At 41.3% G+C, this 25,387-nt stretch overlaps 2 protein-coding genes across 2 annotated transcripts; both read right to left on the bottom strand.

Annotated features, from left to right (window-relative positions):
- Positions 1-33: 33 nt before the first annotated feature.
- Positions 34-13,407, bottom strand: bmerb1 (bMERB domain containing 1). The gene is made up of 6 exons (XM_042341226.1): positions 13,231-13,407; positions 8,438-8,561; positions 3,942-4,015; positions 2,613-2,727; positions 1,772-1,854; positions 34-1,157 (listed from the first exon to the last, which is right to left on the bottom strand). Exons 1-6 carry the CDS (start codon positions 13,340-13,342, stop codon positions 1,039-1,041), a joined length of 627 nt encoding a protein of 208 aa, XP_042197160.1. The 5' UTR covers positions 13,343-13,407; the 3' UTR covers positions 34-1,038.
- A 5,908-nt stretch (positions 13,408-19,315) lies between these two features.
- mpv17l (MPV17 mitochondrial membrane protein like) lies at positions 19,316-22,833 on the bottom strand. The gene is made up of 4 exons (XM_007893712.2): positions 22,252-22,833; positions 20,920-20,990; positions 20,055-20,084; positions 19,316-19,617 (listed from the first exon to the last, which is right to left on the bottom strand). Exons 1-4 carry the CDS (start codon positions 22,784-22,786, stop codon positions 19,411-19,413), a joined length of 843 nt encoding a protein of 280 aa, XP_007891903.2. The 5' UTR covers positions 22,787-22,833; the 3' UTR covers positions 19,316-19,410.
- Positions 22,834-25,387: the final 2,554 nt, after the last annotated feature.

The following is a 25,387-nucleotide window of genomic DNA, read 5'->3' as shown; positions in this document are numbered from 1 at the left end:
GGAGCATTTGTTTTTATTCTAACGTATTCAAGCTGCAAAATATTTAGCGATCTTCAGTCAGAAGAAAGACGGAGCAAGTGCCTTAAACACACTCTTTCCTTCCATAGCATTCATTTGGGAAATTAATCTGACTCCCAAGAAAAAGTAGTTTGTTCAGAACCTTTTCATTAAAACTTTGCGGTAGCTTGTGACCACTGTCCAGTTATTGTCGTGTTTCAACAGTCAAGACTATCCTCTGATGTCTGGTTAAGGGAACTAATGGAAGGAACATGATCAATAACACCGACGCAGAGAAAGATTATAAAATATCAGCATATTGTTTTTATACATTTTATTAATAAATACACAAATGCAACTTTTATACTTGGGGAATTTAAACCCTGATCCAAGTGCAACATGATTACTAACAAACTAACTTATGGTATGTCAGACCAGAAATATTATCTTCACCTACAACCCAACGTTTAACCATAATACATGAACAATCTAGTTTGGAACTTCTAACTCAGTACAGTAAGATGATCGTACATTAATCTGTCTGTGGACATGTTTGTCTAGAGGACAGCTCACATTACACTTAAGAACTTGAGGAGTTTAGTGGTTGCCTTCTTTATAGGTTAAAACTGTGTGCTGTTGTAACAGTGTCCCTGAAGCTGCACGTGAAATACTTCACAGATCAGAATAGCGCAACCTTGGATCGCTGTCCCTTTGGGGTGGGGGGGGGTCCTTGTTGGAACATCTGCGCACAGAAAATTTAAGTGAACTTTGGAACACTGATCAAACTACTTTATCACACGTGCCGGGTACAAAAACATCTTGTTCTAAACAGTGAGGGAAATTGTGATGCACTTTCCTTTGCAGCATGCGGCGCTTGTGATCTATGCAGGCAGGAAAGGTTCACTTCAACACTGGACGGTGTGGTTTAGTTGTAGCCTGGTTGGCCTTGTTTACCATCCAGGTGTGTCTGATCCATTCTGACTACAATTTTCATTTACAAACGCTCACAGGAGGTGAGAGTAAAAATGCGACTGATGAGAATTACATAACGCTGCACTGCATGCTTCCACAGCAGTCCTTTATTAATGCAATTCCAGCCTTGGTCACGGTTGGTTTGTTTGGCGGAGTTTCGGAAGCTACCGTCTTCTCTTTCGGAGTTTCTGCAACATTGAATAGATGGCTAATTCACTGAGTTTTAATATGCAATATGTTGTGTAAATATTGTGGTTAACGACCCTTTGCTTTAGAGTCCAAGCTGCCACCGAATGCCCTCTGGTCTATCTGCATCATTATCGTGCGCAAACTGAGCTGATCCACATTACTTTAAGTATATCCTATGAAGTGCTTTGAGATGTCTCAACGATCATTATTTTAGCAAAGAATGAGGGTCTCCAGATACTTTTATGTCTGTTTAGAGACCCCTGTGATGAATCCAAGACCGTTGTAGATTCATTTACTTGTTTGAACAACAACTATTTGCATTTATATAGCACCTGTCGTGCAGAGTAGGTCTCGGAGCACTTGCAACAGAAAGTTGTTGCATTAATATAATCTGAAAACCACAACACAAACCAAAGCAGCCACAAAAATGCTAACAGAACACAAACATTTGAGAATGAAGCCCTTATAACAAATGAGAGATCAACGCCATCTTATGTTTCTAAACAATGTGATGTCCTTTGGATGTGAATCCCGAATCGAACTAATTTCTGGTTGCTTTTTCACAGGATAAGTTAGTAGATGTTATCAATAACCAGTCGTCACCATAACTTACCTATAGGTGTTTTAACTATGTTTCCTAATGGCCTTAACTTGCTCTGAAGAAATTCGTCCATTTCCTTGTCTTCTTCCCGTTCTCTGCAGAAACAAAAAAATGGCTGTTATTTTCTTTCATGAAGCAATAAGAATAGGAGGATTATAATTTTCTTTGGTTGGGATTCCATCTAAACTTGGCAATACAGAAGGGAAAAAGCTATTGTCAAGATGAAGATGCACCAGGTGCATCAGTGGACTGGAAACATTGTGGAGACAGTAGAAGATGCCATTGCAGAAGCCTCCTAAACTGGCTAGTGAGTGGAGGTGTGGTGGAATAATCTCAAACCCATTTATTATTATTATTAATGATCATCCTTGCATTTGATATAGCGTCTTATCACAAAGTTGAGACGTCTCAAAGCGCTTCACAGAATATACTGTAAAACAAATTGACTGAATATGTTGTGGGCAAAATGTGGCAGCTAATTGCACACAGCAGTGTCCCACAAACAGTTGTGGATTGAGCAACCAAATTATTATATTTTTTTAAGGGATTATTACCCCCGGAAAGCGATCCGCCAAGCGACTGATAACCAGGTTCCTACTTACTGCTAGGTAAACAGAGGCATGTGTGTGGAGTAAGGAAACTTCCCTAAGATTTCATCGAAACCAGGACCTCTCGCTTGCAAGACAAGTGCTATAATGAATACCCTACTAACCACTGGGACTCCAGATTCTCTCATCTCTAGCTGTAGATCTGTCAGCTCCAATGGGGAGAAAGTGAAGTGCTAAATCGGGGTAAATCATACATAAATCCTGAACCATGTTAAGTAATAAAACATTAACGCTTGACTTTTTACCTTAACCTCTCCACTTCTGCATCTTCCACCAGAAAGTCCCTTTTCTCCACCAATTTCTGGATTTTGTGGATCAGTTTGTCTTCAGTTTTCTTGTCCTCACTGGTCTTTTCCTTTTCTGTGATGAATTTAAATTGCACGATGGGTTTAACCAATACATCATAGAAAGGAATGCTGCTTTGCCTCAACACTGAACTCCCTCAAAGTCCTTTTGACATGTTAGGAATAGTTAATGCATCAGTATTGATTCAAATCTATATTTTATCTGTTTCCCAGACACAAACCAATATCCACTATGCTTTACATAAACAGTTCAACATTTCAGCTATCAATTATTGATCACAGGCTTTAAATCCCATAAGTGGAAAGTTCTAATAGACTTCTGGAGACCCAGGGAGCTGTGCTGTCACACATAGCCTTTGAGTCACATTCTCCCCTACGTCAATTGATTCATTTTCCATGCAAATACTGTAGTGCCTTGACAACAGTTGAGCGTCTTATACAACAAGGCTCCTCTTCTCAAGAGCAGCAAGTACACCGGGAACACTCTGCATCTTTCCATGACGTCTTGAAACTGCAACTACCCTGAAGTTCAACTGCAATTGGTTTCATCAGTCACAATCCCATTACAATCTCCTAACTCTATGAGTGCTTACTGCACAAACTAAGCAGGGCAGCTTATAGAAAAGCAATACAGATTTGACCCTGGAATTGTTTTGCAATGAGTTGACGTCACCACAGACTGCTGCAGCCTGTGTATTCATATGGTTAAACCTTCTTGCTTTCCTTTGGTCAAGATATAGCTGGTGCTGAGTTTCAAGAATCTAAGAAACACAGAAAATGTTTATTTTTTTTAAATATGTTTGATACCTTCAGACAAGCTGACATCACTTTTCTTTCCGATCCTGTGCAATACATTAACAGTTTACAATTATAATAATAACAATCCTTGCATTTGATATTGCGCCTTATCACTTCTTCGAGACTTCTCAAAGGGCTTCACAGCATATACTGTAAGGTGAATTGACCGTATATTTTGTGGGCGAAACGCGGTAGCCAGTTGCGCTCCGCTGTGCCCCACAAACAGTCGTGGATGGAATGACTGAATTATATTATCAATTTATAGCAATAGTAGTGATTTACAGTAGTAATTTATAGAGCCCTTTAAGCAATGTCCCTTTCACATCGGGAACACATCTCAAAGTGCTCACTGAGTGTCTTCCAGACCATCACAATTATGAAGTGAAGAAGAAGAAAAGCGAAGAAGCGTTCAATGCAGACAGTGTTACACAGAGAGGAAGTACTGCAAGTCTCAGCGATGGATGGAGTTACCTGGTATTGATACTAATTTCTGGAGCTCCTGCTTCAGATCCATAATGTCCTTGCACAGCTGGATGTCATCCATCCTGTAATTAAAGGCAATGTCATTGGTAAATTGGGAGAGAGTTCAGTGTGGCAGGTCATGCAACATAATCCTACTTCCAGTGTTAGGAAGTTTTGGGGCAGAATTCTGCCACCAATCACTGAGATGAATCGAGTAATTCGCGCACCTCTACTTAGTGGATCAAGTGAAGCATCTCTGTTGAAAGGACAGAACTGGGGTATACCGAGTGAGTGACAAGAGCAAAACGTTTCCTGCACTTCAGTTTAAGTTGGAATAACCATCTCAGTCTATTCCACATCATAATAATAATAATAATACGCCTTGCATTTGATATAGTACCGTTCATGATGGGGAGGAAATTCAAAGGGTTTCAGAGGATTCACTGTAACGTGTAATGGCTGTGCATCCTCCCAACGTGAAAGGCGTTGTACAAATGTAATTTGTTGTTGTTGTTGACCAGGAGGTCAGACACCAACTCTTAGTTTGCGACACTAACTTACATTTGCTTCCTTATTGTTGTGAACATTCTGTCTCTGGAAATTTGCGCTACTTCATCATTTGCCGCCCGAAAATGTTAATTCCTCAGACTTAGTGGATCAAGTGAAACTCCTTCAATGTGAATGTTTTCGATTGCCTTGTTTGAAGTTAACGCTTGCTTGTTATTGCCACGGGACTAAGTGTTTGGGGGGTGGTGGGGGGAGATGCAGCAAAAGGCAAGCGTCTTGTCAGTTGCAATATTGAGCGGAGGTGAATTGCTGAGCTGATAAAGAGGGAAAAGCAAACTTGTCACACTCCAATGCCTCCTGATGACTGGCTACAGAATTGAGCGGTGAGTGAAAGGAGCTATTCACTGGTACGCGTGCAGCTTGCAAAGCTGCAAAAAGAGGGGGCGGTGGAGGAATAACCACAATTTTAAAAGTCATGCTGTCAAATATTTTGGTTACTCGGCATTAACTATAAATGCTGCTTGCGTTTATGGAGCTTTTGCAGCGTGCGTATTATGCTGATAGATGGCACATACGCAGGCTTTACATTACCACTGATCTGCTGAGAACCAAAAGAAACACTGGAATAAATGGGTCGTTTGGCTGATCAAGGCTGCTCCTGCCACACACTACACAAACCCGCACGGGCCTCACCCAGCATTCTGCATCACCAGCCAGAATCACAAGTAACTAATAAATAATGCTCATATTTGATGTTGCGCTTTTCACATCTCAAAGTGCTTCACAAGAAATACTGTGAAGTGTGATGACTGTGTATTTATAGTTGAACGTAACAGCCAAGTTACAGAACAGCAATCGCTCACAAACAGCCACAGATTACCATGGGTTCTTTAATGCCCACCCGAACAGGCAGACAGGACCTTGGTTTAAAGTCTTGTCCAAAGGCCATCACCTCCAACAAAGCAATACGCTGACGCATCAGACCTCGACTATGAGTTCACGGTCCTGGAGCTTGAACCCACAACCTTCTGATTCAGAGTGCTGTCAATTGTGCCAACTGATTCTTTGTGTTACTGTGACTGTGGATGTTCTGGGGTGAGCAGTGTTGCTTATTAGATTAAATTGACAGCGTAGAGTTTCACTCAATTTTCTTAGTTCCCTCGGGAGAAATTTCATATAATCTTCCTTCAGGAGACTAAATAGTTGGGATGAAGGGAAAAATTGTAGGTGATCTTCAGAAAAGCAGACTTAATGAGCTGAATACGATTTTCTTAATGGGTTGAGTTGCTTTATCTCGTGATATTGCTCTCCATTCTTTTGACGACATACCTAGTCTCTGCTGACTTTGTGCTCTGATGGCATGTCTGGCTTCTCTGTGTTCCTGCACTAAGTTGCTGGTCCAAGGCTCTCTGAAGTGCTGGACACTGACTAACATATTAATAATAATAATCCTTGCATTTGATATTGTGCCTTATCACGATTTGGAAATGTCTCAAAGCGTTTCACAGAATATACAGTAAAGTACTGTGTATTTTTGGGGGCGAAACACGGCAGCCAATCGCACACAGCAGTGTCCCACAAACAGTCATAGATTGAGTGACCAATTTATTATTATTATTATTTNAAGGAATTATTACCCCTGGAAAAGCGATCTTCCAATCGACTACCGACCAGTTCCTACTCACCGCGAGGTAAACAGAGGCGTGTGGAGTAAGAAAACTTGCCTAACATTTCGCCCTGCGAGGCGAGTGCTGTAAACACTGAGCTACGGGTCTCCACATCTAGTTTTAGCACCAGCTGTGACACTGTCTTTGTAGCGTCAATTAAAGCGGGTCCAAGTGTCCGCATGAAAAGACCAACTAAAGCAATCAATTATGTAAAAGAACTGGAATTTTCCTCTTTGAACTGCTGAGCTTGCAAGCCTGGCTTCTGTCGTGCACCTGAGCTCTTCTGAAAGCCACATGCCGTCAGCACATTAAGAGTTCACCCCAGCTGTTTCCAGATATCTTTTCTATCCAGTTAAGAGTCATTAAATGATTATTTTTACAGGCCCATTTGTCTGACTCCTGTTATTCCAAGATTAATTATTTTCTTCCAACCGTAGCTCATGCTTGAACACCAATGCTTTCTGCTTGTCAGCGCACGTCCTTGTTTGCGCAGCCCTATGAAAAAGCTATTACACCATTATCAGCTGTCTCCATATTTCAGGATACTTATCATTATCATTTCTTTTTTGCCCTCGGCCTTGAAACCAATGATTCATCACAGGCAGCAAATTAAAGGCACAATTTGACCTGTTTTGCATTCTCAGATACCAGTAGTTGATCTCAGTGAGCTTTGAATTGTTTGATCTCAGCTCAGGTGTCTGGTGCTGCTGATATCCCTGGTGTGTAAATTAATTGTTATACATTTCTCGATCCACCAGTCTTGAAAAGTCACACATTCAAATAATCCTGAAGACTGTTCACATGAATATTAAACAGATACTGTGCTTTGATGCAAATACAATACAATTTGCATTTATATAGCTCTTTTCACATAGGGAGGACGTCACAAAGCACTTGCAATCCTCTATGTACAGATCTGGGACTGGCGTTACCACCCTGATGATTTAGGACTTTAACATGGCGACGTTGCCACTAAATATTATTAATCCCAATTGTAAAGCTGCACTGGTAGCCATTGCAAAGTTACGATTATTGTTACAACTAATATCCCGAATTCCAATCTATTCGTCAGTGAGACTAAGTGTAAGTGAATTTCCTTCCCCATCGTTACATGGGTTGAACATCTGTTTTGAACAAACAATGAGTCTCTCATCCTATGTGTCCAATTGGAGGCCATGGGCGAGATGTTTTATAAATCGCATTAAATCATCTGCTGCAATTGCCATTCTAATCAATCCTCAATTATAGGGCTTCAAAATTCCAAGCGACCCTGAATTATTAAGAGAGAGATATACAAGGAGCGTTTACGCGTTTCCAACCACATATGAATACATTTATTATTTATTGCATCAAATGTGCAAAGGTTAGGGCCAGGTGATTTACTGACTGAGGCTGACCCACAGGAAGACCGTCTCTGACATGAGGTTTCAAAGCATCTTTAAACACACTGCACATTCAGATACCACTTGCTTATTGGAATAGCCTTTTAATGTGTGTGTGTGTGTGTGTGTGTGGTTTTTGGGGGCGGGGAGGGGGCAGTGGGTTGAATCGTCCTCCCAATGGGAAAGGCGCTAGGCAGATATCATTTGCTGTTGCTGTTTGCTGAAGGGAAGGAACGCTCTTTCTTTCATTTCTGCCAATCGACTAGATTTTCCTGTCGTCCAATTCCAAGCTCCCAACATGACCGAGATTGGTGAGTTGGAATGTGGGAGATGTTGTGGTGAAACCACTTCCCACAGTGTGTGTCGCTAAGTGTGTGTGTGTATCTGTGCTGTTCGATGTACTGTGACACTGAGTTCCTTCCTACATTTCCTACGTGTGAAACACGTTAATTGCAGTATTGCTCAAGCTTTGCTCATATCAAAATCCCAAATGCTATTCAATGTAATATAATTCAAATAATTTAATTAATGAGAGTAGACTTCTGCTGCACTACATAATGATGTATTTTATTTTTAATGTTTTGCTTATTATTATCATAACAAAATGTATTTTTCTTCCTGAAAGAAACATGCACATTACTCTCAATCGTCTACAGCGATGTGTTACAACAACAGATTACATTTGCACGTTGTGCCTTTCACGTTGGGAGGATGTCCCAAGGACGCTGGACAATCAGGGACCCAAACTGGGGGTTGGGTTCAGGAGGGGTGGAGGGAGGGTAGGGGTAGGAGGGTGACCAAAAGCATGGCTGAAGAGGACCGTCTTGAGACGGGGCCTTGCGGTAAGGTAGTGGGGGGGTGGGGGGGCGAGGTGAAGGACTGTGGGATAGAGTTCCAGAGGGTGCAGGCAGAAAGGCGGAAGGCACATCAAATTCACATACAAACTCACATAAATCTGAGCTCTGACTCTCTCCTGACCAGCACCTCCCGCAGACGTTGGATTCGTGACATCTCGGCTTCAATTTCTTCGGGAGTGATGGTGGTATCAGCCATTGAGATGACGTCAAGCTGATCTGTAGGTGAGCCAGAAGATAACAGAGCAACATGAAACCAGACCAGATAATCCGGGTGAGTTAGACATACAAGCTATCACCATTCTCGTCAATCAGAACCCAAACCTTTATCCCTCATCTGCCATTGAGTCACAAAGTCATTCACATTAACAACCCACATCAACACAACTTTGCACTGAGCAGGAATTAACTGGGGTGTGGAGGGAGGGAAGGAAAGATTTCTGTTTTGTTATTTGAGACGGAATGTGTTGCGCGATACAAATCATTATTTGATAAGAGACATTTTTTCTTAGTTTGTGCAGCATGTATCCTCCGTATAAATTTGGTCATTTGCTTCATGGTTGTTTGTGGGAGATTGCTTTGTGCCAATCTGCAGCCACGTTCGCCCACAAAACACACAGTCACTACACTTTACATTGTATCCTGCGAAGAGCTTCAAGGCATTCTCCTGATGTGAAATGCGCGATCCAGAATTCTTAACATTTTGGTACAAAATCCTTTGATACAAGAGGATTATTATTATTGTTTGGTTCCAGCACAGGTTCTTCAAAGTACTTGAGGGAATTTAATATGGAACAGATAACATTGCACAAATTACAGTTTCCAAAATGAATAGAGTAAACACTGTACAAGATTATTGGAAATAGCGAGATGAGCCTTTCCAACGTCAAGGAGAATTTTATAACTTCAATTTCATCAATAATTCCCATGAAGGAAAACTCTCTGACTGCTGAATAAAATAATATGTATCAATATTTAAACGTACTCTTTAATAACATTTTTGTTTAAAAATAGCTGAATCAGCCATTTCAAAGCGGCATAGATATTACTTATCATCCTTAAGAGTATGAAAGCAACAAATCCAAACACAGTACTTAAAATTTCTCTGCAGTACACTTATAGGATGGTTTGGCTTCACGTTGTAATTGTTCCACTTTAATGGAGTAACATTAAGGCAAAGAAATGTGAGCAGTTCTGATGGTGTAGTGTGAAGAGCTTATAGACTGGGATCTCGCTGGTTTAAATCCTGGATCATACTGAGTTTACTGGTCTCAGTTGGGGCTCCGTATGGAGGCTAAGTTGACCCATCATCCCATGGTTTAGGAGGGGAAAATAAGACAGGGTCTCTGATATCTCTTCCTCTTCAGCACCTTCTACTGGTAATACAACAAACTGGGCAAATCAGCTGAAGGAATAAGATGATAATAATAATAATGATAATCCTTGCATTTGATATAGCGCCTTATCAAGTCTTGGAGACAACTCAAAGCGCTTCACAGAATATATTGTAAAGTTGACAAACAATTTGAAAGGAAAACTGAGCCATGTCTGCCCTTTACGCTATGGGATTTTGAACGGACACAGTCGGAGTTGACACCCCATTGCAGTGGTGGGGGAGAATTGCATTGTCAGATGAGACGTCAAATCAAGTCCCGTCTGCCTGTTCAGATGGATGTTAAAGATCCTGTCCAATTATTTGAAAAGAAAAGGAAGTTTCTCCTGGTCAACAATTCCCCAGATAAAATTGGTTATTCATTTCATGGCTGTTTGTGGGACTTTGATGTGTGCAAATTGCCTACCCTTCACTTACAATATATAGTCCCTGCACTTTACAATAACTATTCCCAATGTGAAAAAGGCGCTGTGTCGAATGCAAGCATTATTATTTATGATGATTATTATGTATTTTACTGTGCTGCTGCAGAACAGCATCTGAACAAACTATGCACAATTCTCAAGGATGTGGGAAATATGGAAATGCAATGCTGATAAATGGCTAAAAATATTCATGACGGGTTATGGAAATAAACCTTATCCATTTTGTTTACCCTGTCAGTCTATGCACTTTCAGAAAATTGGTTTCCATGATTCATATATGTACACAAAATTGGCTGCTGCATTTCAATGCTACAGTAAATCCTGTGAAGTTCCTTGAGACATGTTCCTGATGCGAAAAGTGCTAAATGTAAGGATTATTATTTACACCACAACATATTCATTTCCCATAACTAAGGATGAAGCAGCCAATGCATACTTGCCCATTTGAGAGCCGTCCAGATCCACCAGGAGGAAACAGAAGGATTAACAGATAAATGATAGCATCAAAATTACAGAAATATTGGAAAAAAGTGGGAACTGATATTAATCATCAACAAAACTCTGCAGCAAAATTTCAATCTCATAACTGGTTGCCACCAAAGCCAGTAAGTCAAAACATCTCACGTCAGCAAAGAAAGATGAGAAACTATGCAGTAATGGTAAACATAGTCACCGGGAAACACTAAAGAAGCTTTTCATTATCTAATAAATACACTGTACCAATAAGAGGCTTAGTAATATCCAGTCTAATCCTCAGAGTATTGATTTTGATTTTTGCATCCCCCAAAATGTACACACTTTGCGTGAAAGTCGCTCACTCACTCTGAATCTGGTGAAAAATTCTGACAAATAATATTAAACTCACCGGCATACATGACAATAATAATAGTCCTTGCATTTGACACTGCGCCTTATCACATCGTTGACAATTTTTCTTACAACAACAATATACAGCCTTGTAACACATACAGTATGCATGCAGGTCCAAACTCACTGAGAATCTTTTTAACATGAGTACTGTGTGCGATTGTGAAATAATCATTTATCAGGCATTTCCTCGGATAAATTGAATTGGATTTTGTAATTCTCTTTCAAACGACTTTAGAAAATGATGGCAAGTGCTGCAATAACATTACTAATAATCCTTGCATTTGATACAGCATCTTATAAAGATGTCAAAACGTCTCGAAACACTTTGTAGGATGTTACTTTTATTTTGGCTCAGAGGGACATGCTGTTTGATGACACGCTTAGCAATAAAGAAAGGGGTTATGCAAACGTACTTGTAGCAATACACTGATCTTTTAACAGCGAAGAAAAAATAAAATTGATCATCTCAAAATTACTTGACTTTAACAGTGTGTGAAAGCTGCGGATCCACATAGAATAATATATTCTGGTTCCAAATTTTGATTTCTAGACAGGACAGACTTGTTGCTATACCGTTCCCGAAGGCTCAAATGTTGCACTAACCCCTTCGGAAAGAGTGCTGAGCGGATGGTTTCTTTATGGAGCTGGTCAGTATTTTAAGTAACAAATACTTGTAGTCTCAAATATCGCCTTCCATTCCACCCTTCCCAAAGCTCTGGATAATTTGCTGTCGCAATGAACATAATCCCAGGCAGTCATTTGTATGGTCCCAACACATTTTAATTGGCACCATACATATATATATATATATATGAATTCAACTGTTTTTTTAAGGTAGTCAAGATAAATAAATATTGTGTAACTCCTGTACTTTAAACAACTGTATTTTATAAACTTAAATCCCAAATATTTACTTAGGTAGGTTTCTGGATTTTTCAAAGGTCATTTGGTAAATTATATGTGATTGTATCATAGAAGACACTGTATATCAATATGTGTAAAGCAACTCATCTGGATTTATTTCAGTGGGAATGTGTTTGCATTTCACCCACAAAATATACAATCAATTCACTTTGCAGTATATTCTGTGAAGTGCTTTGAGACATCACAACAATATAAGACGCTATATCAAATGTAAGGATTATCATATTTATATATATATATATATACATATATCAAACCAAACCTGCAAACCAAACCCCCCTAAAAGGCTTTTTGCTCATGCAAAAAAAAAATGTGATTTTTAAAAAATTACACTGTGATGAAATGATGTCTCAGATTTGTTTCTTGTTGGGGGGAGTGGGGGGGAGTTGCAGCTGATGAAATCTATCCTGAGGAATCCCATTGATCCTCCCACAGATTTTTGTTTCCTTGGCAGGACATGATCTTCTCATTTACACTGGGATATTTTTTTCTCTCTCTCTCTCTTCTACTCTCTCTCTCTCTCTCTCTCTCCATCTCTAGTGTATTGCCTGCAATAGGGTCATGAAACCCTGCCATCAAACCCCCTTTTCCACTGGTCCATATCACTAGGGATGGCCAAAGGCAATAACACAAACTGCATGACTGCATTTAACGAGATGGATCCTGTTTCCTATAATAAACCAGCCATCCCACCCCAACCAAGCCATCCCTCTTTGCATCCTTTTTTCGGATGATGCTGCATCTCACATGCACACAGCAGCCTCTACAAAATCCATCTCTAAAAAACATTATTTTTCCTCCCACCCCCCCCCAAAAAAAAAATCATCCCCTCCTGAGGTTTGCTTTCCTCAATGCCCAGCCTGGGAGGAGCAAGTGCTTAATATATATATATATATATATATATACATATAGAAATAAATAAATATAAACACACATATATATGGATATACATACACACACACACACATAGAAGTCAATAAATAGAAACATATAAATATATGTATATACACACATATATATGAATAAATATACATATTTGTAAATAAATATATACACACATATATAAATAAATACACACACACATATATATTTGTGCCCATTATATTACATATAATATGGTAGATATATATGAATTCATTACACACACATACACACACATATATATATATATATATATATATATAATAAAGGGTTGTGGACGTATCCTGATGCTGTGTGATGCCTCTGTGTGTGTGTGTGTGTGTGTGAGTGCAATCCTCTGAAACATGGTACTTGCCTTTGTCCAGGGTCTCATTGCTCCACCTGGTTTCTCTCACAGCCCCATAGCTTTTCACTGCTCTCTCACTGTCGACTGAGGCAGAGAGAGATCTCTTGAGCTCCATGTCCATAACGCTTGGCTGCTTTACCTTGTGCCTTGCTTTGCCTGGTGCTGTCTGTCTGTCTGTGTCTGTCTGTCTGTGTCATTCATTCATTCACTCACTCACTCACTCACTCCACTCCTCCACTCACTCCATGCTGATGCTCAGGCTTCTTCAGCTGGGAACCACCTCCCAATATAACGTCACCCACTGCATGGGAAAGGAAAGTGGGAAGAGAAAAGAGAGAGAGAGACATGGGTGGAGCAAGGCAGCATCATCAGGTACTGTATCACCAGTGTTAATGATAACAATAAATAATAAATAATAATCATCATCATCATCATCACCATCATCGTACTCCTTCCAGGGGATACGCTGTGAAGTGAATTGACTGTATATTCTGCGGGCGAAGCCCGGCAGCCGATTGCGCCCGGCGGGTGACCCACAAAGAAATTAGAGCGAACAAATTATATTAAAAAAGCAATTTTTTTAAAAAAAAAATCTGTTAAAAGAATGATTATCCCCGGAAAGCGATCCGCCATTCAATCGACTCACGATTCAGTCCGTCTGCGTCAAATCCACTTTGCCTGTGCCACCCGCAGCATGAGTTAACGACTAGGGCTTCTCTCTCTTTCTCTCGCGCTCTCTTTCTATCTATCCAAGGGAATTGAGGAGGAACTTCTTCATGCAGAGGGTAGTGAGAGTTCCGCACTCGCTTCCCCCAAGCGGTGGTTGGATCAGAAAAAGCGTGGATGCGTTTAAGAGAAAGCTAGATAAACACAGCAGGGAGAAGGGAGTAGAAGGGGATAATAATAATAATAATAATAATAATAATAATAATAATAATAATAATAACTTGCATTTGCTATAGCGCTTTATCGCATCGTTGAGAAGTTTCAAAGCACTTCACAGAATGTACTGTAGAGTCGATCGACTGTGTATTCTGTGGATAAAAGCCAGTTGCGCACAGCAGTGTCCCACAAACAACAATCGAATGAGTGACCAATTTTATCCACACAGTCTATGTAAATCTATGGAAGCCTTTTATATTGATCCCACTTTCCAGCTCCTTCCCCGTCGCTTTACAAAATTCATAGTCACTCCGCTTTCCATGGCAAATCGCGTGAGACATCTCAACGGTGATAAGGCTCTGTAGCAAATGGAAGGATTATTATATAACCCCGAACAGGTTTATTATTGCAGCCCAGGTAGTTTATCTGATTCTCTTTGTCAACCCAGGATTCTGAATGATGTTTTAAAAATAATTAAAGGGAACTAGGGACCTTAAACAGCAATAAATCTTAACGCAAAAGTGTTTTTTTTTAAAAAGCAAAGGAATTCATGGAACACTTAAGAATACCCCAAACCCTTTAGTGCACTGGGTATATTCCAAATGCACTACCATAACACTAATGCTCATTATAGCTACAAAGGAAACAGGTCAGATCACTAAATGTGCGTCATTATTTATTAATACATTTGCCAAAGACAGGGATCAATTTTTGGTTAATTTTCTGAACAGTGGGGAGGGGGGGAGGTGGCCGTAAGCGCGGTCGAACAGGAAAGTCTTCGGGCGGGACTTGAAAGAGGGGAGAGAGGGGGCAAGGTGGAGGGATTGAGGGAGAGTGTTCCAGAATAAACAATGTGAGAGATCTGTTCAGAAAGCTATTTGTTTCAGAATTCATTCAGGCTCTTTTGAAAGGAGTCACTGAGAACCTCTGAGTCACTTCGGAATGTTAATTAAATGTTAATGATGCGAATGCAAGTCCAGGCCATACTCTTAAGAATGCGATTTTCATTTGAACATGGATTGGCATAACACAATGTACCAGAGGCAACTGTAAATGAGGACGAATGCCTTGGTAATTACAATGTTCTGATGATCTGGAGTACAGAGAGCTCTCTGCAAGCTTCTCTCTACAATCCTCTCTACAAAAATCTATCGTCCAGATTGTATTTTCAACACTCAGGACATTGCTGTTTGTAAATTTGCTGCCACAATCTCCCATAAAATAAACAAAGTCACACCACTTATAATAATAATAATAATAATACTTGCATTTGACTTAGCGCCTTATCATGTCGTCGAGACGTCTCAAAGCGCTTCACAGCATATACTGTAAAGTGCATTGTCTGTGCATTTTGTGGGCGAAACGCAGCAGCCAATTTGTCCACTTCATTGTCCCACAAATAGCCATGAAGCAAGTGACCAATTTTATTTGGGGTTTATTGGCCAGGAGAGAGCAATTTCCTTCTCTTTTCGAATAGTGCCATAGGATCTTAATGTCCACCTAAACAGGCAGACAGAACCTCAGTTTAATGTCTCATCCGAATACACTTTACGGTATATCCTGTGAATCCCTTTGAGACATCTTGGCAATGTGATAAGGCGCTATAACATGTAAAGATTATTATGATTTATTATTATTGTTACTTATCGGTGTCCATGCCTTACCACTTTGGCCGGAAGTAAGACGTTTTATGAGAGAACTCCAAATATTGTGGTGGGAACCAATTTCTGAGTGAGCAGAAATGCTGCATTGAATAACTCCTTTTTTTTAAAAAAAAAGCACCTTTTGAAATTCCGATCCTAAAGCCGCGTGAGCTTACGAAAGATTGACTGCATTTGTGCAGATCATTTAAAAAGGTTAATTCTAACATAACTTTTCGGTGCTTGATTGATGCTAATTGCATTTTTGCTGTGGTATTTGGTCAGCTATATCCTGGATTTCCAAGCTTTTTGATTGCCACAGAAGAGCAGTGGGTCTTAACCAGGTGTACAATTTAATTTAAAGCAAGATTCACTCCACCCTCACCCCCACCACCACCGGTTAACCTACTGCTTTGTCAGAGTCGTACTTACACCAGTAAACCCCACACTTTTGCCTGAAAGCAAATCTGCTGTCTTTTTTCTCTACGAGTTACGGCCCACAGTTTCTTCGGGTTTTATCGATCCAGGCGAGGATGAAAAGAAAAACCTCGCCTGATTATTTTGGTTTTCACACTGGAGTTTTTTTTGTGTGTGCGTGAGTTCAAATCATTTGATTCGTCCCATTTCTTGGCTTGTGCCTGGGAACATCCTCTTTGTGTCTGTCACGTTTAAATTCCGTCACTTGAATGACGTCACCCTGTGCTGACCCGCACAGGCTCGATCTCCTTCCAGAGACCTGCTGAGAAACCGGGATCGCTTTCCGGGAGTAATCATCCCTCCAATAAAGCAAAATGCGGTCACTCAATCCGTGATTGTGTGTGAGCAATTGGCTGCCCACAAAATACACAATAAATCCACTTTGCAGTATATTCTGTGAAGCGTTTTGAGTCGTTTCAATGATGTGATAAGGCACTATATCAAGTGCAAGCATTATTATTATTATGATGATGATGATGATGTCTGATTTTTCTCTATTCTCATCCAGCCATGTGTAGCGCTCTCATTCTCAGCACCCGGTCTGTATAACTTAAAGTCGCACCGTGCAGCACATTTGATTGACAAGCATCAGGAGGGAGCAACCGGATAGAGGGTGTTGTGTTGGCAATCTTATTTGACGGTGTTTTGTTGTTTCATTATTTACAGACGGAAATCTGGGATGTCAATAACGAAAACTGAAATAACGAAGTAAAACACAAGATATCAAGGTACAGAGACTGCGCACATTTGTCAGGGTAACCTGCAATGATGTGTCCTCTTGATCCTGGTAAGATCCTGGTAAATAAACTGCATCCAAACTCAGCAGGTCAATAAAGAACTGTTTGCTTATAATTGTGTGCTTTATTGTTGGATTCATCGCCCGAGACTTCAAACTGTAATAAGGTACTTATTGATTTTATGATTTTTTAGGTCAGTTTTAACTGCTGTGTTAAATTGAGCAGATATTCTGGTTGGAGGAGGTGTCCGTGTTTATATTGTCTGTTACAGGTGATTGTATATCTTATCGTGCCCATATAACATGTGACATCATTCAGGCAAAGAGATATTGACATCTACCAGTTATATATATTTTAGCACTGTTAAGCGGTTTGAGATGTCCTCATATAGTGAAAGGCACGAAATACCCAGAATCAAACCCGGATACTCTCGCTTGCGAGTCTTTAAATCACTCGCCTCGCAAGCGAGAGGACCTGGGTTCGATTCCTGGATAGGGTAAGACCTTAGGATAGTTTCCTTACTCCACATGCCTCTGTTTACCTAGCAATAAGTAGGAACCCAGTTGTTAATTGATTGGCGGATCGCTTTCCGGCAATAATCCCTTCCAAAATAATAATAATAATAATTTGGTCACTCAATCCACGACTGTTTGTGAGACACTGCTGTGCGCAATTGACTGCCACATTTCATCCACAAAATATACAGTCAGTTCCCTCTACAGTATATTCTTTGAAGCGCTTTGAGACGTCGCAACAATGTGATAAGGCGCTGTATCAATTGCAACGATTATTATTATTATTATAAATGTAAACTGTATCTCACTGTATTCTGCAGATGTGATCTGCCAAACAGCACCAAAGAGAATGTTAACCTGGATCCATTTACAAGGTCACATTTGTTCTTGCTTTTGCTTGACATTTGGAACAAGTTCTCCAAATATCAACCTCACCATTAATGTGTAATAATTTTCCAGCAATTGGCGATGTAAACATTGTAAACGTAAGTGACATCCATTGTGCATTGTTATGCAATATTTAAAACTGAAGTGCACACTTACCTAAATTGCGGATAAAAAATAACAAAAGACATATATCTGGCACATGTTGCAAAAAATAAAACATGATTCAATTATTTAGCCCTGAATTCTCGTAAATTTGCAATCATTTTTTTCAGAAATAATAATAATACTTGCATTTGATATAGCACCTCATGATGTCTTCGAAACGTCTCAACAACAACAACAACAAGATTACATTTGTATAGCGCCTTTCACGTCCGGCGGACGTCCAAATTAGAGGACGTCTCAAAGTGCTTCACAGGATATACTTTTAAGTATAGTGGCTGTATATTTTGTTAGATTATTTTTGCCCGATAAAGAATTGATGCCAGTGGTGTGCGGGCATAAATCCTTAGCCAACAAAGCACCGATTGTTTTATTAAACTAGAAACTTGCCGGATTATTGAGCAATGTCAATTGACTCCTGGGAGAATCCATTGGTGAACAGACCTCCAAAAAGATACAGCCCTTTGATTCATACATTTGTCTGCAAATGCCAATTATTCTGCAGAGTACACGTAAAAGAGATCCGAGCGTGGACTGTATTTTAATGATTTAGAATTTGCTCAACTTTATACTTAAGCAACTCCTAGAATCATGTATTATTTGGAGGTTCTTACAAACTGTATTAGTTGAGTGCATGCTCTTGACTCCCTCTTGTGGGATAGGCAGTCAAATTTTCCGTGGATGCTTCGCAATTTAATAAATAATGAATGTCTCCTTCACGCAATGTCAAAGAGGAGGCAAATATCTCCTAATAATGTTACAAAATTATACAATAATGAATCAGTCCGACAAAGAAATAACACAGTTAAGGGGATTCAATTGTACTAGGAACAGGTTTGTGGTGAAGTCGTCGATATTAATGATTCATTATTTAAACTCAATCGTTGAACGGATCAGTTCCCCTAATGCTACTTAAACAGGTGTTTGAAGGGAAAATGTTTTTGGAGAATGAGAACCTATGGTTGACAGTGTTTCTGTGAATCCTTCTGCACAAATCGACTTGTCGGGGCGAAACCTTTGATAGGTTTCCTTATGCATCTGTTTACTTGGCAGTAAGTAGGAACCCGGTTGCTGGTCGATTGGCAGATCGATCTCCGGGGCGTATAATCCCTCTGCCCCCTCCCCACCCCCCCCCCGCCAAAAATGCCTGTTTTTTTTCTATCAGAGCATGTCATTTTACTTTGCCGGCATGGATTAAGTCGTGCTCTAAATGTGCCGTTACCGCAGGTGAAAGTTGAATGTGCCTCATAATATTCAGAAATAATAGTGTGACTAAAGTTCACTTACACAAGACAACAATCCTTTGCAAATTTATGGTCATCAGATAGTTTTACAACTTGACAGAATTTTTACACGCATTCCAATATTGGCAGCAGAATTATTGGAACATTATGAAATAGGTGGAGTGTTGTCCTTTTTATTTTCCGACTCTAACTTCTTGCCCTCACTGCCAGAGTTAGCCGGTTTAAGTAGGTTTGCAAAAACAGTGCCATTTCCTCTCTGCTGGGTAAACGACATGAAGATGGCCCAAAAAANGCAACAAAAGCCAGCAAAGGCTGTCCTTACATATGGTGGCACAAAGGTAAAGTTGATTGCCTAGAAGAAGAGAGGAAAGACATTACTTTAATAAAATAATAACAATATTCCTTGCATTTTATGTAGCACCTTATCACATTTTTGAGACATCTCAAAGTGCTTCACATAATGTAATGTAAAGTGAATTGACTGTATGTTTTGTGGGCAAAACACGGCAGCTGACTGTGCACAGCAGTGTCCCACAATCAGTTGGGGATTGAGGACCAAATTATTATTATTATTTTTTTGAGGGGATTATTGTCCCCCAGAAAATCAATCTGCCAATCGAGTAACAAACAGGTTCCTACTTACTGGTAGATAAACAGAGGCATTTGGAATAAGGAAACTTGCCCAATGTTTTGCCCTACCCGGGAATCGAACCCAGGTCCCCAGGTTAAGGTAGCAGCAAAATAAAACGTTAAGTATAAACTCTTATGAAAGAAATATTGAAAACTTACCTGCATGACAGACCAATATGCCACACCAATCTGAAAAGAAAATAGTTTGATAGGGGAATTAAGTTGAATAATTTTCAATAATAGTTTTGTCCTCTTTATTGTATTATCCTTTGTATTTCTTCAATACTACTCAGATGTGTCGAGAACACGTTTAGGATGGATTATATTCATATTGATAACAAATATATCACTGCAACTCCCCTCAAAACCCGCTACAGTCTCTCAATTTTAAGACATGTTTAGCTCATACTTTCTGTTCAACCATTCACCACTCTCCTACTTTAAATTTCAGATCACAACCTTGAAAAAAGGGAAGTCAGATGCTGTTTCCTGTAAATGGAGATTATCCACACTTCAGTCAACCTGATCCACTGGTATTGCATTGCATAATGGTTGGTAACTGACTGGTATGGGCAGCCTCCAAACAGGTAGAAAATCACCTGCCCAATATAAGGGGCGAAGCTAGATGTCAGCTCAGCGAACAATGATATAATGCAGAGAATAGGAGTCAAAAGTGCCAATCAATTTGTGCATCACATAGATGATATACACTGCTGTATGTTGTAGTGTAACCTAAATTAAACCACAGCAGTTCATTAGTCCTTTGAGGTGCCTATTTTGCACCGCACTCTTGCCTCACTTCTGCAATAATTAATTAGCTCTTAGTATTCCTTGGCTATATTTTTACCCAAAATGAAATTGCGATCACACTCGTAATAATAAGGGAAAAGACACATTGCATTATCAGGTGTGAAAGAGCCGTAGACTTTGATTAAACTGATACTAGAAGGTTGGCATTCTCCTGCTCCTGACATTGACAAAAACTAAGGTGCAAAGTGATCAACTTTCAGTCTTCGGTTTTTACCTTGTACGAGTTCCAGAACTTTTCTCTGCAGACTCCAAATATATCTGGTTGCCCTTCCAGTGCACTCATACCTAAACGACATCAATAACAAAAAAGCATCGTTGGGAAGGAATAAACAATAAAAAAAGGAAAGAGAAGACTGAATCCTTCTCTGAAAACGTTCCCTCCCACTTACGTTATCCTTACTAGCGTTGCTGCATTGAGTTACACAGCTTTGGCACATGGCTTATTGCCATTGTGTTCTACAGGTTAATGCCAGAAGTAAAAGAGGCACAAAGATAGCTGTTACAAGTGTCTTCAAATATGTCTTGTAATGTGTCTTGTAATAAAAAACAGTTTTTATTCATTATTTATTGATTGCCTAGAAGAGGAGAGGAAACATATTACAAATTACGTTAAGGTAGCAGCAAAGTAAACAGTTAAGTAGAAAATCTTATTAAAGAAATAAGATTTTATTCATTACTTGTAATGAATAAAATCTTACAAGTAATGAATAAATCATTGCAGCTATGTTTGTGCCTCTTTTACTTCTGGCCTGAATGTGCAGAACTAATTGAATGATTTACAGGTTCAACAGTCAGCTTTGATTTGATAACGTGACAAAGTGTTGAATAGGGCAAGCTTTCCTGTTCTATGTTCGAAAGGAAACTTTAGAGATATTTCAGAACAAGCAGCTAAGATCGCTCTTGTCTTTTATTTCAGTTTGAGGATTTCAGTGTCAGTAAATTATCTTAAGTGTCTTTGTTGCGTTAACCCTTAATCATTTCAATCAGATACATTTCCCCCTAAAGGCCATTTTAATTTTCAGCACTAATGCAGGCTTTTATAAATGGTTCAATGAATAGACATTGTTTTCATGATCAAAGACGTTATTCGTAATGCCTGCGACTGGTTTATCAGCGGACTTCAGTTTCCTTTTAGTCAGATTCTCTTCTCAAAATTTCGTAGCAAAATGACTAACTTTTAAACACAGCTGAATGCCAATATTGATGGGTATTCATATTTCTGCGTTCTCTTTGCTGACACGTTTCACCCACAAATACACTCAAAAACACTTTCCAGTATATCCTGCAAAGCGCTTTGAGACATCTCAAAGACGTGATAAGCAACTATATTTGCAAGGATTACATTTGCATTATAAATGCAAGGATTATTATTATTATTCTCTGCCCAGATTGGATGACCCATCAGGCTTGTGGAAGAGGCTTTGGATGATCAGTGACAATGTGCCATGCCCTACAGCCCAGATTGGGTACTTATTGGTGATCAGATCACTATTGATGGTGATCAATGCCCTACCCTGCTCACACCCAGGTTGGCGGAACACCTTACCCACGTAGAAGGCACTGATGGCGACAGGAGACGCGAACAGCTGGTCACACAACACCTTCCTCACGATGTTACCCATCGTCACACCTGGCAACATTCTCTCCAGCGTCTTGAGCCACAAGAAATTGAAATTGCCGTGAAAACTGAAGGTTAGGAGGAGGATGTTTCGGGTTTGCTTGAGGTCCACTTTGGCTTCGCGTTCTTTGGAAAGGTTCTGCTGGACCACATCACCTGCTCCGAACACACAGCTGTACAGGGTGACATTGGTGATCCAAGGGAACCTCTTTATCCCAGACCTAATGGATCTCAGCATCTCTCTCTCTCTCTCTCTACTTGTAGGAGCTAAGATCTCCCACAGGATCTTAGAGACAGGATGTCTATAAAAGCAGAGTGAACTTGTCACACCAAACACAACACAGTGCAGTGTTGGCACATCCACCAAAAGTTGGGTTGTTCGCTCCTTTGCTCGTTCCTGTGAGACTGGGTTATTGTTACTGTAATGTTCTTCACCACCTGAGTAATCAATTAACAGAGTCATTTAATAAGTGCCAGACATGATCACCAATGTTATTTTCCTCCGCCAGCTCATTATATTGGCAAAAGTTTGAAGTCCAAATTGCTTGCTTGGCACCCAATCAGCTGCGGGCGGATTGGCGGCTATCTTTATCTTTCTGCGGAAATGTCGCAAAAGAGGTGTTCACGTACGTTCTGGTTGTAAAACATTCATAACTCACTTTGAAATTGAATCATTATCATCGGTTCATTGGCATCCCTTTGTCTCAAGTCATCAGGACAATTGTGACGCAAGGCTCTGTGACCCCCACCACCCCGCCCTCCCCTCCCACATCTTCCCACCCCCTCCTTCAAATAAGGTTTGCAAACATTGCATGTTATACAAGCTGTAATTGAGGTTTAGTTATTACAGTCTCGCATTGTGATGTGTTGGTATTGTATTTCGGTCGTGTTTCATTCCAGCCACACCTTCACTGTAATAATTAAATCTCGATTACCACTTTAAATTTTTTTTGAAAAAACAGAGACTTTTTTTTGTGTGAATGAGCAAGTACTGGGAACAGCAGAGGTGTCAAACTCATCTGGCCACAAGGGCCATTCAAGTTAACACTGTTCACTTGATGGGCCGCATTGTTAAAAAAAAGTTATACGGTACATAATACTTTACCTGAAAGTGGAAAGAAATCAACTGTAGTGATTGTGAAATCACCTGCAGTGATTGTGATTGTGAAATCACCTGTAGTGACTGTGTGTATATTTACTCAAATATACCAATTTGCACCGTGTAGCGCCATCTGATTGTCTTTTTTTTACTAACTCTGCAAGTTATCATTGGCTTAATGGGAATGTCCTTAAGCCATGCGAAGCAACAACAACTTGCATTTATATAGCGCCCTTCACGAGGGATAGCGCTATGCACAGTTTTGAGTATTCCTGTGACATTAAAGAGAGGAAGGTTGGTTTAAAGAAAAATTTCAGTACGATACAGACTATCGACCTTCGAATGAAGTGGGATAAATTCAGAACAAATCTGTAGAAACACTATTTTAGTGAGCGAGTGGTAAATTCACGGATTAAGCCAATCAGTTCTTTAAAATATTTTTATTTTAATACTGCTTGACGATAATAATAATAATAATCATCAGAATAATAACACTCTTTCTATTTCTACTTCAGTGAGCAAGTAGTAAACGTACGGAATATGCTCCCTCGACAACAAGATTTCATTTATAGAGCGTCTTTCACGTCGGGAGGACGTCCCAAGGCGCTGGACAGTTGGGTCAGGACCCGAGCATTGGGGGGAAATGGTCAGGGTGAGGGGAGGGAAGGGAGGGAGCGAGGAGGGGGTAGGGAGTCGAGAAGGGAGCTGAAGACACGGTCGAAGAGAAAGGTCTTGAGACCGGCCTTGAAGGAGGAAAGGTAGGAAGCGGCGAAGGCACTGGGGATGGAGTTCCAGAGCCTCGGGGCTGAGAGGCTGAAGGCCCGGCCACCGATGGTAGGACGGTTGGGGCGGGGGATGTGGAGCAGACCGGAGCCAGAAGAACGGAGGGTACGGGCAGGTAAGTCACCCTCGGGAGACAGTGGAAGTAGAAAATGTTATTTGTTTCAAGAACAAATTAAGAGAGATTCCAACTAGAAAATAATATCTCGGGGACACCTGGTGTACAGTACGGGACGGGACATGTCAAGCGGCTGCCAGGAGGATGGAAGACAAACTGGACGGACCTTGGTCTTCTGGCCGCAAGCCAACACTTATGTTCTTGTGTGTATCTTAACGCTGTATCAAACGCAAGGATTGGTATGTACAGAGCGCCCAACACCGCAGACGCCGGAACGAAATCCCAAAGAAAAAAACAAGACGCGGCTGGGAACGCTGGTCAGCGGGTCAGGCGGCGTCGCTGGGGGGGGGGGGAGGGGGGTGGGAGAGAGGAGGGCGAGTCAACGTTTCGGGGTCCGCCGGCCTTCGGCAGTCGGGGGTCCGGCCAAGTTCTGTCCTGACGAAGACGTCGGTGGACCCCAGAACGTTGACTCCGCTCTCTTCTCCCCCCCCCCCCCCCCCTCCACCCCCTACCCCCACCCCTCCACCCCCTACCCCCACCCCCCGGGGGGCCCCGCCCTGCCCCGCCCCACCCCGCCTGACCCGCTGCTGAGTGGCCGTTTCCGCAAGGAAGGACTATCATTGTGATCGTCAACCCGGGCGGGTGAGTGGACGCCATTGGGGCCGGCGGGGGGGGGGTGGGGTGGGGTGGAGGGGGGGGAGGGGGCGCCCGAGGCCCAGGTGTCTGACACACCTGGTGGCGGCAGCTGGTGGTTGACATGACAGTGCCGGCTCAGGGCAGGTGTGGCGGCGCGCATGCGCGGAGCTTCTCCCTGGGGGAGGGGGGGTGGGGCGGTGTGGCAAGTGCGCACGCGCGGATCTGTCTCCGGATGGTACGGCCGTGCGCGTGCGCGGAACTTCTCCCGGGGCGGGCGGTGTGGGCGGTGCGCACGCGCGGAGCTTCTCCCGGGGCGGTGTGGGCGGTGCGCACGCGCGGAGCTTCTCCCCGGGGGGAGGGGCGGTGTGGCGGTGCGCACGCGCGGAGCCGGCCCGCCGTGAGGGGGCGGGGCGGCGCGGGTGGTAACGTCA

This window comes from Callorhinchus milii, unplaced genomic scaffold (assembly GCF_018977255.1).
Source record: "Callorhinchus milii isolate IMCB2004 unplaced genomic scaffold, IMCB_Cmil_1.0 Scaffold16, whole genome shotgun sequence".
Classification (NCBI taxonomy): Eukaryota; Metazoa; Chordata; class Chondrichthyes; order Chimaeriformes; family Callorhinchidae; genus Callorhinchus; species Callorhinchus milii.
Note: the sequence above shows the minus strand (reverse complement) of the source record. Positions and strands in the feature narration are given on the sequence as shown.

What these genes read in the sequence shown, in the direction of transcription:
- bmerb1 (XM_042341226.1), bottom strand. Translation starts at nt 13,342, where the DNA reads ATGGACATGGAGCTCAAGAGATCTCTCTCTGCCTCAGTCGACAGTGAG. An exon ending in GAGTCAGAGCTCAGATTTAT is followed by an intron (nt 4,016 to 8,437) that starts GTGAGTTTGTAT and finishes CTTTAATTACAG; the next exon opens with GATGGATGACATCCAGCTGT. An exon ending in CATAGTTAAAACACCTATAG is followed by an intron (nt 1,158 to 1,771) that starts GTAAGTTATGGT and finishes TCAATGTTGCAG; the next exon opens with AAACTCCGAAAGAGAAGACG.